The 15,883-nt window shown below is 36.0% G+C and overlaps 1 protein-coding gene across 8 annotated transcripts in view; it reads left to right on the forward strand.

Annotated features, from left to right (window-relative positions):
- ATRX (ATRX chromatin remodeler) overlaps positions 1-15,883 on the forward strand; it is a 224,319-nt gene that overhangs the window by 139,977 nt on the left and 68,459 nt on the right. For all 8 annotated transcript variants that reach the window (XM_023202314.2, XM_026452141.1, XM_026452137.1 and 5 more), the window contains one exon: positions 14,197-14,305. In XM_023202314.2, the coding sequence (XP_023058082.1) occupies positions 14,197-14,305 (109 nt within the window). The remainder of the gene's footprint in view (positions 1-14,196; positions 14,306-15,883) is intronic.

Genomic DNA, 15,883 nt, shown 5'->3' on the forward strand with positions numbered 1-15,883 from the left:
CCATTTTGAGTTAATTTTTATGCATGATATGAGGTAAAGGCTCAACTTCAATCTTTTGCTGTGGTTATCCATTTGTCCCAGGATTGTTTATTGAAAAAAATATTCTTTCTTTATTGAATGGCTTTTGTCACTCTTATTAAAAACTAATTGATGATGGAGATACATATTTGTTTCCTAACCCTCAATTCTATTCTGTTGATCTATATGTCAGTCCCTGTGCTAATACTGCACTATTTCATTACCATCCCTTTGAAAGTAATGTTGAAATTGGAAAGTGTGGCTATTCCAGATCTCTTGGAATTCCACATCAACCTTAGAATCCCCTATAAATTTCTACAAAGAAGTCAGCTTAGATGCTAATAGGGATTGTGTTGAATGTATGGTAATTTTAGGAAGTACTGCCATCTTAATAATATTATGTCTTATCCATGAACATGGGGTGTTTTGCCATTTATTTAGGTCTTTTATTTATTTCACCAATATTTTATATTTTGCAGAGTATACATTTTACACTTTTGTTAAATGTATTTGTATATATTTTATTTCTGAGGCTGAGTGAAATTTGTTCTTAGTGAATTCTTTAGGATTTTTGTATACAAGATCATGTCATCTGCAATTACAAATAATTTCCTTTCTAATCTGAATGCCTTTTATTTGTTCGCTTATCCAGTTGCCCTGGTTAAAACCTCAAGTACAATGTTGAGTTAAAGTGGCAAGAGCTGACATCCTTGTCTTGTCTCTAACCATAGTGTGAAGGAATCCAGTTTTTCAACATTTTGTATGATGTTAGTTTCATAGATACTGTTTATCAAGTTGAGGAAATAATCTTCTCTTTCTAGTTTGTTGAATGTGTTTATCATGAAAGAGTGTGACATACTATCTTGATTTCTCTGCAGCTATTGAGATGATCATGTCGTGTTCCCCCCCCATTCTATTAACATAGTGTATTACTTTGATTTTCAGATGTTAAACCAACCTTGCATACCTGGGATAAATCCCATTTGTCATGGTGTATAATTCTTTTTATATGGTCCTGAATTCAGTTTGCTAGTGTTTTTTGTTGTTGGCAATGGAATGTTTTAATTGGCTTTTTTTGTACTGATTATGAAAGTATTATTATATCTTGCATATATAATATTGGCTATATAATATTCCATCATATGGCTGTATATAACTTACTTAATCATTTGATTGCTTTTTCTAATTTTTCAACTTTTTTTTTTTTTTTTAGAGACAGGGTCTCACTCTGTCATCCAAGCTGAAGTGCAGTCAAGCAGTCTTGGCTCACTGCAGCCTCTGCCTCCTGGGTTAAGGTGATTCTTGTGCCTCAGCCTCCTGAGTAGCTGGGATTACAGGTGTGTGCCACCACGCCTGGCTAATTTTTGTAGTTTTTGTAGAGATGGGGTTTTTGCCGTGTTGGCCAGGTCTTGAACTCCTGGCCTCAAGTGATCCGCCCACCTTGGCCTCTTAAAGCACTCGAATTATAGGCGTGAGCTACCACATCTGGCCTAATTTTTTAACATTTTAAATTTTTGTACATAAATTTATATCTGCATTTTAAACTTTTTTGCTTAAGATAGATTCCTAAGAGGAGAAGTCATTTACCAACAGGTATGATCTTTTTTAGGCCTTTTGAAACATTGTCAACTTACTTTCCAGAACAGTTGGATTAGTACTCCTAGTAGCAATCCTTGAATGATCACTACACCATTGCCATAATAACTAAAACCTTTCTTAATAGGTGAATAATGATATCTTGTATTTGTTTTAATTTGCATTTATTTTATAACCAGTAACATAGATTGTCTCTGCTATCTCTTCTTGCTTTTACTGCGGACTGATGACTATGTTTCTGTCTGCCTGCAATGCTCTCTCCACCCACACTATCTTCACCTGATTAATTCCTATCCATTCTTCATCTTTCATGTCCAGTGACACTCTTCAGTACTGACTTTCCTCCTCCTGACTCCAATAATATGTCTGATTTTTTCCTTGTAATTTTTGTGGGTACATGGTAGGTGTTACGTATTCATGGGTTACATGAGATATTTTGATACATGCATGCAATGGATAATAATGACATCAGGGTAAATGGGATATCTGTCATTTCAAACATTTATCCTTTGTGATACAGAAAATCCAATTATACTCTTTTAGTTATTTAAAAATATACAATTAAATTATTTTTGACAGTAGTCACCCTGTTATGCTAACAAATACTAATTCTTATTCATTCCAACTATATATTTGTACCTATTAACCATCCGTACTTCCACCCAAACCACCCACTACCCTTCCCAGCCTGTGGTAACCATCCTTCTACTCTATATCTCCATGAGTTCAATTATTTTTATTTTTAGATCCCACAAATAAATGACAACATGCAAAGTTTGTCTTTCTCTGCCTGGCTTATTTCACTTAATGACCTCCAGTTCATCCATGTTGTTGTAAATGACAGGATCTTTCTCTTTTATGGCTGTATACTACTCCATTGTATGTATCACATTTTCCTTATCCATTCATCTATTGATCTATTGATGGACCCTTAGGTTGTCTCCAAGTTTTGGCTGTTGTGAATAGTGCTACAATAAACATGAAAGTGCAGATATGTCTTCGATATACCGATTTCCATTATTTTGGGTATATACCTAGGAGTGGGATTACTGGATTCTTTTTTTTTTTTTTTTTGGTGGGGGGAGACAAGGCCTTGCTCTATCACCTAGGCTGCAGTACAGTGGTGTGGTCTTGGCTCACTGCAGCCTCCACCTCCTGAGTTCAAGGGATTCTCCCACCTCAGCCTCCCCAGTAGCTGGGACTACAGGCGTGCACTACCACGCCCAGCTAATTTTTGTATTTTTTGGTAGAGACAGGGTTTCACCATGTTGGCCAGGCTGGTCTCAAACTCCTGACCTCAGGTTATCTGCCTGCCTTGGCCTCCCAAAATGCTGGGATTACAGAAGTGAGCCACTGCGTCTGACCGGGATTGGTGGATTCTATGGTAGCTCTATTTTTAATTTTTTGAGGAACCTCTGAACTGTTCTCCATAGTGGTTTTACTAATTTATATTCCCACCAACAGTGTACAAGAGTTCCCTTTTCTCCAAGTCCTCTCTAGTATTTGTTACTCCCAGACTTTTGGATAAAAGCCAAGTTAACTGGGGTGGGAAGATATCTCATTGTTTGATTTGCATTTTTCTGATGATAAATGATGTTGAGCACCTTTTCCTGTACCTGTTTGCCATCGGTATGTCTTCTTTTGAGAAATGACTATTATTTTGTCGATTTTAAAATCAGATTATTAGATTTTTTTCCTGTAGAGTTATTTGAGTTCTTTATACCAGTTATTAATCGCTTGTCAGATGGGTAGTTTGCATATATTTTCTCCCATCCTGTGGATTGTCTCTTCACTTTGTTGACTGTATCCTTTGTTGTGCAGAAGCTTTTTAACTTGATGAAATCACATTTGTCTGTTTTTGCTTTTGTTGCCTCTGCTTGTCGGCTATTACTCAAAAATTCTTTGCCTAGTCCAACGTCCTGGAGAATTTCCCCAATGTTTTCTTGTAGTAGATTTACAGTTTGAGGTCTAAGGTCTTTAATCCATTTAGGTCTTTAGTCCATTTAGACTTGAGTTTTATATATGATGAGAGATAAGAGTCTAGTTTTGTTCTCCTGTGTATGGATATCCAATTTTTCCCAGCACCATTTGCTGAAGAGACTGTCTTTTCCCCAGGGTATACTCATGGCAACTTTGTCAAAAATGAGTTCACTGCAGATGTATGCATTTATCTCAGGGTTCTCTATTGTGTTGATGTATGTGTTTTTATGCCAGTACCATAGTGTTTTGGTTACTACAGTTCTGTAGTATAAAGTCAGGTAATGTGATTCTTCCAGTTTTGTTCTTTTGGCCTAGTATAGCTTTGGCTATTTTGGGTCTTTTATGCTTCCATATAAATTTTAGGGTTGGTTTTTGTATTTCTGTGAAGAATGTCACTGGTATTCTATACAGGTTGTATTGAATCTGTAGATTGCTTTGGGTAGTATGGACATTTTAATAATATTGATTCTAACAATCCCTGAACCTGGAATATCTCTCTATGATTTTGTGTCTTCAGTTTCTTTCAGTATTGTTTTATAGTTTTCACTGTAGAGATCTTTCACTTCTTTCGTTAATTCCTAAGTATTTTATTTATAGCTATCGTACATGGGATTACTTTCTTGATGTCTTAAATTTTTTTTTTTTAATTTGTAAGTTTCTTTATTTCTCTTTCAGGTTGTTTGCTGTTGGTATATAGAAATGCTATTGATTTGTGTGTGTTGGGTTTATATCCTACCACTTCACAGAATCTCTTTATCATTTCTAATAGTTTTCTGGTGGAGTTTTCAGATTTTTCCAAGTTAAGATCAGATCATCTGCAAACAAGGATAATTTGATTTTTTTCTTTCCAATGTTGATACCCCTTATTTCTTGTTCTTGTCTAATTACTCTACCTAGGACTTCCACTACTGTGTTTAATAACAGTGATGGAAGTGGGGCATCCTTGTCATGTTCTTGAACTTAGAGGAAAGCCTTTTAATTTTTCTTTCTTGAGTATGATACTAGCTATGGGTCTGTCATAGATGGTTTTTATTATTTTGAGGTATGTTCCTTATGTACTTAGTGTTTTTAGTGTTTTTTCATAAAGGGATGTTGAATTTTGTCAAATACTTTTTTACCATGAATTGAAATGATCATATGGTTTTGTTTTTTGTTGTTTTTGTTTGTTTATTTTTTGAGACAGAGTCTCACTTTGTTGCCCAGGCTGGAGTGCAATGGTATGATCTTGGCTCACTGCAATCTCTGCCTTCCAGGTTCAAGTGATTCTCCTGCCTCAGCCTCCCGAGTAGCTGGGATTACAGGTGTGTGCCACTGAGCCCAGCTAATTTTTGCATTTTTAGTAGAGACAAGGTTTCACCATGTTGGCCAGACTGGTCTTGAACTCCTGACCTCGAGTGATCCACCTGCCTCGGCCTCCCAGAGTGCTGGGATTATAGACGTGAGCCACCACGCCCAGCCGATCATATGGTTTTTGTCTTTCATTCTGTTGATATGATGTATCACATCAATTTGTATATGTTGAACCATTCTTGCATCCCTGGGATAAGCCCCAGTTGGTCATGATAGATGATCATTTCATTATTGAATTCAGTTTGCTACTGTTTTGTTCAGGATTTTTACATCAGTATTCACCAGTGATACTGGCTTATAGTTTAAATTTTGTTTGTGTGTTTATCTGGTTTTGTTATCAGGGTAATACTGGCCTTGTAAAATGAGTTTGGAAGTATTCTGTTCTCTACTTTTCAGAATATTTTGAGTAGGATTGGTCTTATTTCTTATTTAAATGTTTGATAGAATTCAGCAGTGAAGCTGTCGGGTCCTGGGATTTTCTTTGCTGGGTGAATTTTTATTATGGCTTCAATCTCATTACTTTTTATTGGTCTGTTCAAGTTTTGGATTTCTTCACGGTTCAGTCTTGGTAGGTTGTATGTGTCTAGCAATTTACCCATTTCTTCTAGGTTTTCCAATTTATTGGCTTATAGTTGCTGATAATAGTAACTAATGATTCTTTGAATTTCTGCGATAACAGTTGTAATGTCTTTATTTTCATCTCTGATTTTACTTATTTGGGTCTTCTCTCTTTTTTGCTTAGTCTGTCTAAAAGTTTGTCAATTTTGTTTATTTTTTTCAAAAAGCCAGTTTTTTGTTTCATTGATCTTTTGTGTTGTTTTCTTTATTTCAAGTTTATTTATTCCTGCTCTGATCTTTATTTTTCTTCTACTAATTCTGGGCTTGGTTTGTTCTTGCTTTTCTAATTCTTCTCTTCTCTTTTTTCCTTTTTTTTTTGAGACAAGGTCTCGCTTTGTCGCCCAGGCTGGAATATAGTGGCACAATCTTGGCTCACTGCAACCTCCACCTCTCAGGTTCAAATGATTCTTCTGCCTCAGCCTCCTGAGTAGCTGGGATTACAGGCGCCCGACGCCACACCCGACTACTTTTTGTATTTTTAGTAGAGACAGGGTTTCACTATGTTGGCCTGGTTGATCTCAAACTCCTGACCTCAGGTGATCCACCCGCCTCGGCCTCCCAAAGTACTGTCATTACAGGCATGAGTCACTGCGACCGGCCTCTAATTCTTTAAGATGCCTTGTTAACATTGTTTGTTTTCAGTTTTTCTACTTTTTTGATACAGGCATTTATAGCTATAAGCTTTCCTCTTAGTACTGCTTTCCCTGTGTCTTATATTTTTTGGTATGTTCTGTTTCCATTATCATTTTTTAAAGAAAATTTTCAATTTCCTTCTTAATTCCTTCATTGGCCCACTGGTCATTCAGGAATGTGTTGTTTAAATTCTATGTATTTCTGTAGTTTCTGAAATACCTCGTTATTAATTTCTCCTTTTATTCCACTGTGGTAAGAGAAGATACTTGATATTATTTCAGGTTGTTTTTGATGTTTTAAGACTTGTTTTGTGACCTAACATATGGATGATCCACATGCTGAGGAGAAGGAATGTGTATTCTGTAGCTGTTGGATGAAATGTTCTGTAAATATGTATTAGGTCCATTTGGTCTATAGTGTAGATTAAGTTCGATGTTTCTTAGTTGATTTTCTATGTGTAGTGTTGAAGTCTACAGCTAGTATTGTATTGAGGTCTATCTCTCTCTTTAGCTCTAACAATATTTGCTTTATATATGTGGGTGCTCCAGTGTTGAGTGCATATATATTTTAAATTGTTATATCCTCTCGTGGAATTGAACTGTATCATTATGTAGTATCCGTCTTTGTCTCTTCTTACAGTTTTTGTCTTGAAATCTATTTTGTCCTATATAAGTATAGCTGTTCCTGCTCTTTTTTAGTTTCCATTGGCATGGAATATCTTTTCTTATCCCTTTATTTTCAGTCTATGTGTATCTTTATAGGTGAAGTGTGTTCTTGTAGGCATCAGATCATTGGGTATTTTTAAAAATCCATTGAGCCACTCTGTCTTTTGATTGGAGAGTTTAGTCCATTTATACTAAATGTTATTATTGATTAGTAGGGACCTACTCCTGCCATTTTGTTATTTGTTTCCTGGTTGTTTTTTGGGCTTGTCTTCTTTCCTTCCTTCTTGTCTTCCTTTTAATGAAGGTGATTTTCTCTAGTGGTATGGTTTAGTTTCTTCCTTTTTGTTTGTTTGTTTATCCATTATATGTTTTTTGGTTTGTGGCTCCCATGAGGCTTGGAAATTCTTAAATTCTCATTATTTTAAGCTGATAACAACTTTACACTATTTTTATAAACAGAGAAACAAACAGGCAAAAAGAAAACTAATAAAAATTCTACACCTTATCTTTGTTCCCCCACTTTTTAGCTTTTTGTTGTTTTCTGTTTATATCTTACTGTACTATGTCGTGATATGTTGTTGAAGTTATTATTTTTGTTGCTTCAACATTTAGTCTTTCTACTTAAAATAAGAGTAATTTATACATCACAGTTACACTGTTATAATATTCTGTATTTTTCTGTATACTTACTGTTTTTAGTGAGTTTTGTACCTTTAGAGGATTTCTTATTGCTCATTCATGTCCTTTTCTTTCTGATTAGTTACTTCCTTTAGCCTTTATTGTGGGACAGGTTTGGTGTTGATGAAATCCCTTAGCTTTTGTTTGTCTGGGAAGTTTTTATTTTTCTTTCATGTTTGAAGGATATTTTATCCATTTATATTATTCTAGGGTAAAAGTATTTTCCTCGAACACTTTAAATATTTCGTGCCTCTCTTTCTCCTGGCCTGAAGGATTTCCATTGAAAAGTCTGCTGCCAGACATATTGGAGATCCATTGTACGTTACTTGTTTCTTTTCTCTTGCTGCTTTTAGGATCCTTTCTTTATCCTTGACGTTTGGGAGTTTATTAAGTGCCTTGAAGTAATCTTTTTTGGGTTAGATCTGCTTAATATTCTATAACCTTCTTCTACTTGAATATTAGTATCTTTCTCTAGATTTAGGATGTTCTCTGTTATGATCCCTTTGAATAAACTTTCTATGCCAGTCTTTCTCTCTGCCTCCTGTTTAAGGCTGATGTCTCTTAGATTTGCTTTTTTTATAGCGATTTTCTAGGCCTTGTAGGCATGCTTTATTCTTTTTTATTCTCTCTTTTGTCTCCTGTGACTGTGTATTTTCAAGTAGCTTATCTTCAGGCTCACTAATTCTTTCTTTTGCTTTATCAGTTTTGCTATTAAGAGACTCTTATGTATTCTTTAGTATGTCAATTGCATTTTTTTGACTCCAGAATGTCTGCTTTATTCATTTTAATTATTTCAACCTCTTCATTACATTTATCTGATTGGAGTCTGAATTCCTCCTGTGTTATCTTGAATTTCATTGTTTCCTCAAATCAGCTATTTTGTGTTCTCTGTCTGGAAGGTCACATATCTCTGTCTTTCCTGGATTTTCCCCCATTCCCTGTTTAGTTCATTTGATGAGGCCATATTTCTCTAAATGGTCTTGATGCTTATGGATTTTCGTTGGTGTCTGGGCATTGAAGAGTTAGGTATTTATTGTAGTGTTTGCAGTCTGGGCTTGTTTGTACTTGTCATTCTTGGGAAGACTTTCCAGGTATTTGGAGGGACTTGGGTGTTATGATCTAACTTTTTGATCACTGCAGCTGTATCCACATTAGGGGTCACCCTAAGGCCAGTAACGCTGTAGTTCTTGCAGCCTTGTAGAGGTACCATTTTGATGGTCTTGGGTAAGATCCAAAAGAATTGTCTGGATTACCAGATGGAGACTCTTGTTCCCTTCCTTTACTTTCTCCCAAACAAATGGAGTCTCTCTGTGCTGAGTTGCCTGGAGCTGGGGATGGGGGGGTGGGTGACAAGCACCCCTGTGGCTACCACTGCTGGTATAGCACTTGGTCAGATCTTAAGCCAGCAGAGCAGTGGGTCTTGCCCAAGGCCCACTGTAACCACTACCTGGTTACTGCCTATGTTTGCTCAAGGCCCAAGGGCTGTACATTCAGCAGGTGGTGAAGCCTGCCAGTATTGGGTCTTTCCCTTCATGTTGACAAATTCTGTCAGTCCCTGGGCAGGTATAGAGATGCTGTCTGAGAGCCTGAAATGTTAGAAATATACTTGGTGCTTTATTCTACTATGGCTAAACTGGCATGGAAGTAACAAAACAAAGTCCTTTCTACTCTTTTCTTTCTTTTCCTCAGGCAGAGGAGCCTCTCTTCGTGGCCACTACTAGGACAGGCCCACAGAGTACTGCCAGTGTACCACCAGTGTTCACTTAAGGCCTAAGGGCTGTTTAGTTAGCTTTTGGTGAATGCTGTCAGGCCAGAGACTCACCCTTCAGGGTAGTGGGCTCCACTCTACCCCAGGCTCAGTCCACAAATACCATTCAAGTGCTAAGGCCTGGAATTGGGGACCCCAAGAGCCCGTTTGTTGCTTTTGCCCATTGTGGCCGACATGGTACCTACACTGCTAGATAAAGTCCCCTTTACTCTTCCCTCTCCTTTTCTCAAGCAGGAAGAGTCTCTCTTTGTAGCCACCACAACTTTTAATATGCTGGGTCTCACCATAACCTAACACATTTCAGTCTAATCCATGGCCCACAATGTGTACTACCTGGTTATTGCTGCTGATTATTCAGGCTCTTTGGTCAGCAGGTGATGAATCCTGCCATGACTAGGTCCCTTGATTCAAGGCAATGGGTTGCCTTCTGGCCCAGGGAGCTAGGGCCTGAAATGGGGGCCTCACGATTCTGCATAGGGCCCTGTCCTATTGTGACTGAGCTGGTATCCAAGTTGCAAAACAAAGTGCTTTTTCTCTTCCCTCTTCTCTCCTCAAGTAGAAAGCAGAGGTCTCTTTTGAAGTTCTAAACTGCACTGCCTGGAATTGGAGGAGTGAGGAGTGGTAGCATAAGTACTCTCTTAGCCGCCCCAATGGTATCTCACTAGGTCGAGTGCCCCCATTTTACTGGCTCCAAGTCCTTTACAGCACTAGGACTTGCCCAGAAGTTGCAGTCCTTGTGGCCTAGATAGCCTTTCAGTTTTATTTAGGACCCCAGTGCACTTTTGCCCACTGTGGCGTGACTTACCGAAACTCAAGTTCTAATCACTGTGATGGATGATTCCCTTCTGGTTTGGGCAGGTTTATATGCTCCCTTCATGGGTGTAGGCTGAGTTCCAATTCAGAGTCCTCTGATCACTGCACCCAAGTGCACTGATTCTCTCCCCATGCTACATGGCCACTTCTGGGGGTTGAGGTAGCAGTTGCATTGGCAATTCAAGATTGTTTTTCCCCCTTATGTGCCTCTTTCAGTGATATGAAGTTGAGATCGGGTACTATAATTGCTCACCTGATTTTTATTTCTTATGACAGTGCTTTTTTGTTTAGGTAGTCATAACATTTGCCATATCTGCTGGGAGGTTGATCAGTAGAAGCTTCTGTTCAGCCATCTTATTCTACCTCCTTCCCCAGTACTGCCCTGATTGAATGAGTTGGTGTGTGTTTGTGTTTCTGTTTTGTGGAATTCTTTGTAAAGCATCGAGCTTAATTATTCTTTAAATGTTTGTTAGAATTCAGCGTTGAAGCCATCTTGGCCTGGGCTCTTTTTATAGGTAGTTTTTTCTTTTTAGTAGTATGGTATATATATATAACATAAAATTTACCATTTTGACAGAGTAAAAAGGCAACCTACCATATGGGAAAAATATTTGCAAATCATATATCTGGTAAGGGGTTGTATCAAAAATACAACACAACAATAAAAGTAACCTGATTTAAATATGGACAAAAGAGTTGATAGACATTTCTTTAAAAATGATACACAAATGGCCAAGAAGCACATGAAAAGATGCCTAGCATCACTAATCCTTAGGGAAATGCAAATGAAAACTGTAATGAGATACCACCACACACCCATTAGGATGGGCTACTATGAAAAAACAATAATGAGAGTTGGTGAGAATATGGAGACATTGGAACCCTTGTGTACTGTTGGTTAGAATGTAAAATGGTATAGCTGCTGTGGAAAACAGTGTGGTGTTCCTCAAAAAATTAAAAATAGTATTACCATGAGATCCAGAAGTACCACTTCTGGGTATATACCCAAAAGAATAGAGTTCAGGGTGTTAGAGAAGTATTTGTGTTTGTATACCCACATTATAGCAACATTATTCATAATGACCAAATCATGGAAGAAAGTCAAGTGTCCATCGACAGATAAGTGGATAAACAAAATGCGGCATATACATACAGTGGAACATAATTTAGCCTTAATAAGGAAGGAAACTTTGACACATGGTGGAACATGTATGAATCTTGAAGACAATATGCTAAGTGATCTAAGACAATATGCTAAGTGATCTAAGCCAGTCTGAAAAGGACAAATATTACATGGTTCCTATTATGAGGTTCCTAGAGTAGTGAAATTTGTAGAGACATAAAATAGAATGGTGTTTGCCAGGGTCTGTAGGTAAGGGGAAATAGGGAGTGTGAGAGAACAGATAACTCCACGGGGCTTCCCAGAGTGCTCCATGTTGTATGGGAATTATGTCTGTCTCATACAGATCTGTATCATTGAAGACAGCTTCATTACTACCCATTTTTTTTTTTTTTTTTTTTTTTTTTTTGAGGCGGAGTCTTGCCCTGTCGCCCAGGCTGGAGTGCAGTGGCCAGATCTCAGCTCACTGCAAGCTCCGCCTCCCGGGTTCATGCCATTCTCCTGCCTCAGCCTCTGGAGTAGCTGGGACTACAGGCGCCCACCACCTCGCCCGGCTAGTTTTTTGTATTTTTAGTAGAGACGGGATTTCACCGGGTTAGCCAGGATGGTCTTGATCTCCTGACCTCGTGATCCGCCCGTCTCGGCCTCCCAAAGTGCTGGGATTACAGGCTTGAGCCACCGCGCCCGGCCACTACCCATTTTTGTATACTTTTTGTCTAGCACCAAGCTAGACATGTAGTAGGTCCATAGTAAATACTTGTTGAACTGGTTAGGAAATTACCCTTATCTGGATCTTCCCTAGTTTTTTTATACAGAGAATGATGCTCTAGTTAGGCATGTTCCTAGGTATATACTTACACATTTTATCTTTCTCATTGCCCCGCTTTCTTTGTTTCTAGAGTCACTTATTGGCATATCTTTAACATATATATATTTTTACATTTGACTGTAGTTAAATATAAGCTTAAATATATTTTTTTCTATTATCACTATAAATTTTATTAGATTCTATGTTCTGGCAGTTTTTCATTATTGAAAAACCTATGTTACAAAAACATACCAATTTACTACCATCAATAAATGGAAAATGCATATTTTAATGTGTGTTGTAACTGCATTTTCTTCATCTTTAATGGGTAAAAACAGTTGTCATTGTTTTCGTTCATAATTTTTTGACCACTAATAGGGTTGTACTTTTTTTTATATGCTTGCTAGTTTATTTCTGATTTTGTAAATTATCTTTACCAAATGTTTACTTATCAGATTGGTCTGCTTTTGAGTTACTACTGTTACCACTACCACTACCATTACCACTACCACTGTGTATTGATTACTGAGCAAGATTTAAGGGGTACTACAGGAAATCATGGTGTGGAAGAGGATCAAACACATATATTATGTGCCGTAATAGAGGCAGGTGTAATTTGTCATGGAATCTTGAGTGATAATATTAAGTACTCAGTAAGCTTTTAATTACCGTGTGACAGGCACCATTCTAAGTAGTTTTTAAAATATTATCTCATTTAATCCTCATAACAACCCTATGCAATAGGTACTCTGATTATCTTCATTTTACAGATAAAGAAACTGAGGCACAAGGAGTTTAATTACTTGCCATAAGTGAAAATGTTAGTAAATGGTGAAACTGAGATTAAACTCAGGGAGTGTCACTCCAAAGTCTGTGTTCTTAACTACTAACCTATAGTGACTCTATCAGTTTTTAAGTGTTGGATTCATCGAGGTGGTATTAGAGATATTCATTTGCATTATGATAAAAGGTGAGTATGTTGAAATGCTTTTTAAAATAGTCATATCATTTTCCATTCATTTATGATTGTTTGTTTTAATAATTAACCTGTTCAAGTGAACAATTAATGCAAATGTGACTCCAGCCTCTTACCTTTTTGTCCAACTATCCATCTCAAATTAATTTTTCCTTGGATGTGTATGCCTTTTTTTCTAACTGGAAAAAAAAAACACAAATAAAATGATTTTCATAAGCATTAATGAATTTTTAGCAAGGAAATTCTGGGTTTTCTGTATCAGTGAAGATATAGATAAGAAACGTGGAAAAGCATCTTTTTTTTGACTAATGTACTAAATTTAAAGAGCTTGCTGAAAAGACATAAATAAATCTCAGTTTTGTTAACTGTTTTATTTTAAGGCTCTGGGGCATGATAGAATTTTGCTTGGATGGGAAATAGTAGCATTGTGTTTACAGTTAAATAATTAGAATAGAAATTATGTATGATAAATTATAAAAATGTCATATGCCCTTAATCTCTTGGTATTTTAGTATCAGTGCAAGTCTTGGGTAAAATTTCATCTCACTTCTTCCTGGTGTAGATTAAACAACAACAAAAAAAACTTTCCCTCACTGTCCAAAATTGTCATGTCATATCGTTAACTCATGTAGTTGTACTCCTTTACACACACACCACTTTTGAAATGGAAACACACTGAAATTTGTGTAAACCCCATAGAATAATTTTTGGCACATAGTAGGCATTCAGTAAGTATTTGTCCAGTGAATGAATAAAGACGTTCTTTATCTCTGATTTTTATTTGATCATTATCAAGTTGTTGATAAGGAGAAAAACGTGGCCATTTACAGATATAACTAAAAGCATGCCTCATGAGCGAAATATAAATTTAATCATATTCTTTTGACAGTTTTATGGATTCTAATTAAGGAAACCCTTTTAAGAAATTCTCATGTAGATGAAATAGGTTTTAAAAATACCTGTGCTCATCACTATCTATTTGAATGAAATCTGTGGTGAATTTATTTATAATATAATTATTCCTTGATTAAGAAAAGTATATAATATATTTTACTATACAGATAGAATGTATATAACCCACTTTTAAATGATGAGCAAGGTGGAAAATCTGTTCTTACTAGTAAGCAGAGCGATATATCAAATTCCTTTTGTGTTCTTTTGTTAAATTTTCAGGTGAGGGGAAGTGGCTTCGAAACATTGACTATTACCGTTTAGATGGTTCCACTACTGCACAGTCAAGGAAGAAGTGGGCTGAAGAATTTAACGATGAAACTAATGTGAGGTAGGACAAATTTTCTGTATATATAGAAACATTAAAATAATTAATTTTAAAATTTACATACAGTACATTTCAATATTTTTATTGTGTATTTGAATGTTTTTAGCAAATGCAAGATACAGTCAGGATGCAAAACGGTGTCATCACTCCCTACCCACTGAATTCACTTATGGAATCATATAACTTGTAGCCTTTTGAGTCTCATTTCTTTCACTTAGTGAAATTTATTTGAGGATCACCTACGTTGTTGCATATACCAATACTTTTTAAAAATTGTTGTATAGTCTTCCATTATAGGGATATATCACAGTTTGTTTAGCTACTTCCACTTGAGGGACATTTGAGTTGTTTCCAGGTTTTGGAATTAAAATCAAAGCTGCTCTAAGCTTTCATGTTCAAGTTTTTGTGTGAACATAAGTATTTACTTAAATGAAACAAAATCCTAGGATTGTGATTGCTGGGTCATATAGTAAGTTTACATTTATCTTTGTAAGAAACTATCAAGCAGTTTTCCAAAGTGACTGTAAAATTTTGCATTCCCACCAGCAGTTGTATGAGAGTTCCAGTTTCCTTACATTCTTGTCTGTATGTGGTATTGTCATTTTTTAAAAAAAATATTTTACTCATTCTAATGTATGTGTAGTGATATCTCTTGTGATTTTAATTTGCTGTTCCCTAATGATAAATGATGTTGAGCATCTTTTCATGTGCTTATTGACCATTTTAATATCGTTAACTATAGATACAAGGCATTTTGTGTGTGTATTGTTGAATTGTTTTAAGCTGTTACTAATTGATAAAATCAAACTACATTTGGAAAGGAAAAGTTTTATATATAGTCACATGTGGCTTAACAACCAGTATACATTCTGAGAAATGCATCATTAGACAATTTTGTCACTGTGCAAATATCACAGAGTATACTGTACACCAGTAGGCTTTCTATGATATAGCTTATTGCTCCTAGGTTGCAAAACTGTACGGCATGTTACTGTACTGAATACTGTAGGCAATTGGAACACAATGGTATTTGTGTATGTAACATATCTAAACATAGAAAAGATACAGTAAAAATATGTGTTATAATCTTATGAGATTGCCTTTGTATATGCTGTCTGTTATTGACCAAAACATTATGTGGCACATGACTATACATACATCTAAACATATGCACATACACATACATATACACATACATAAATGTAAGATAGCATGGCATTTAAGAAAAAGATAAAAGAGATGGGGTTAGTTTAATAGAAAGATGGCTGAAGTATGCCTTAATAAATATTTTAAACTACGGAGAATATTATACTGTTTATTTAAAACATGTTTTAATTTTAGCAGCATCATGAACTAAACCTAGGCTTAAGGCTAGAGAAATTTCAGTTACATTTTAGGAAGATTATTAATTATTGAAAACCTGTAGCCTAAGAGAGCTTACAAAGGGATGATTTGAATACAGTTAAATTATAAATGTATATGATTGATTATATAACTGCTTCAATAATAAATACATTTTTATATTCTGTTTTACATGTTTAAACAAATTATTATTTGTGCATGAGTGTGAAGAAGTAATTT

Source organism: Piliocolobus tephrosceles, chromosome 12 (assembly GCF_002776525.5).
Source record: "Piliocolobus tephrosceles isolate RC106 chromosome 12, ASM277652v3, whole genome shotgun sequence".
NCBI classification, from domain to species: Eukaryota; Metazoa; Chordata; class Mammalia; order Primates; family Cercopithecidae; genus Piliocolobus; species Piliocolobus tephrosceles.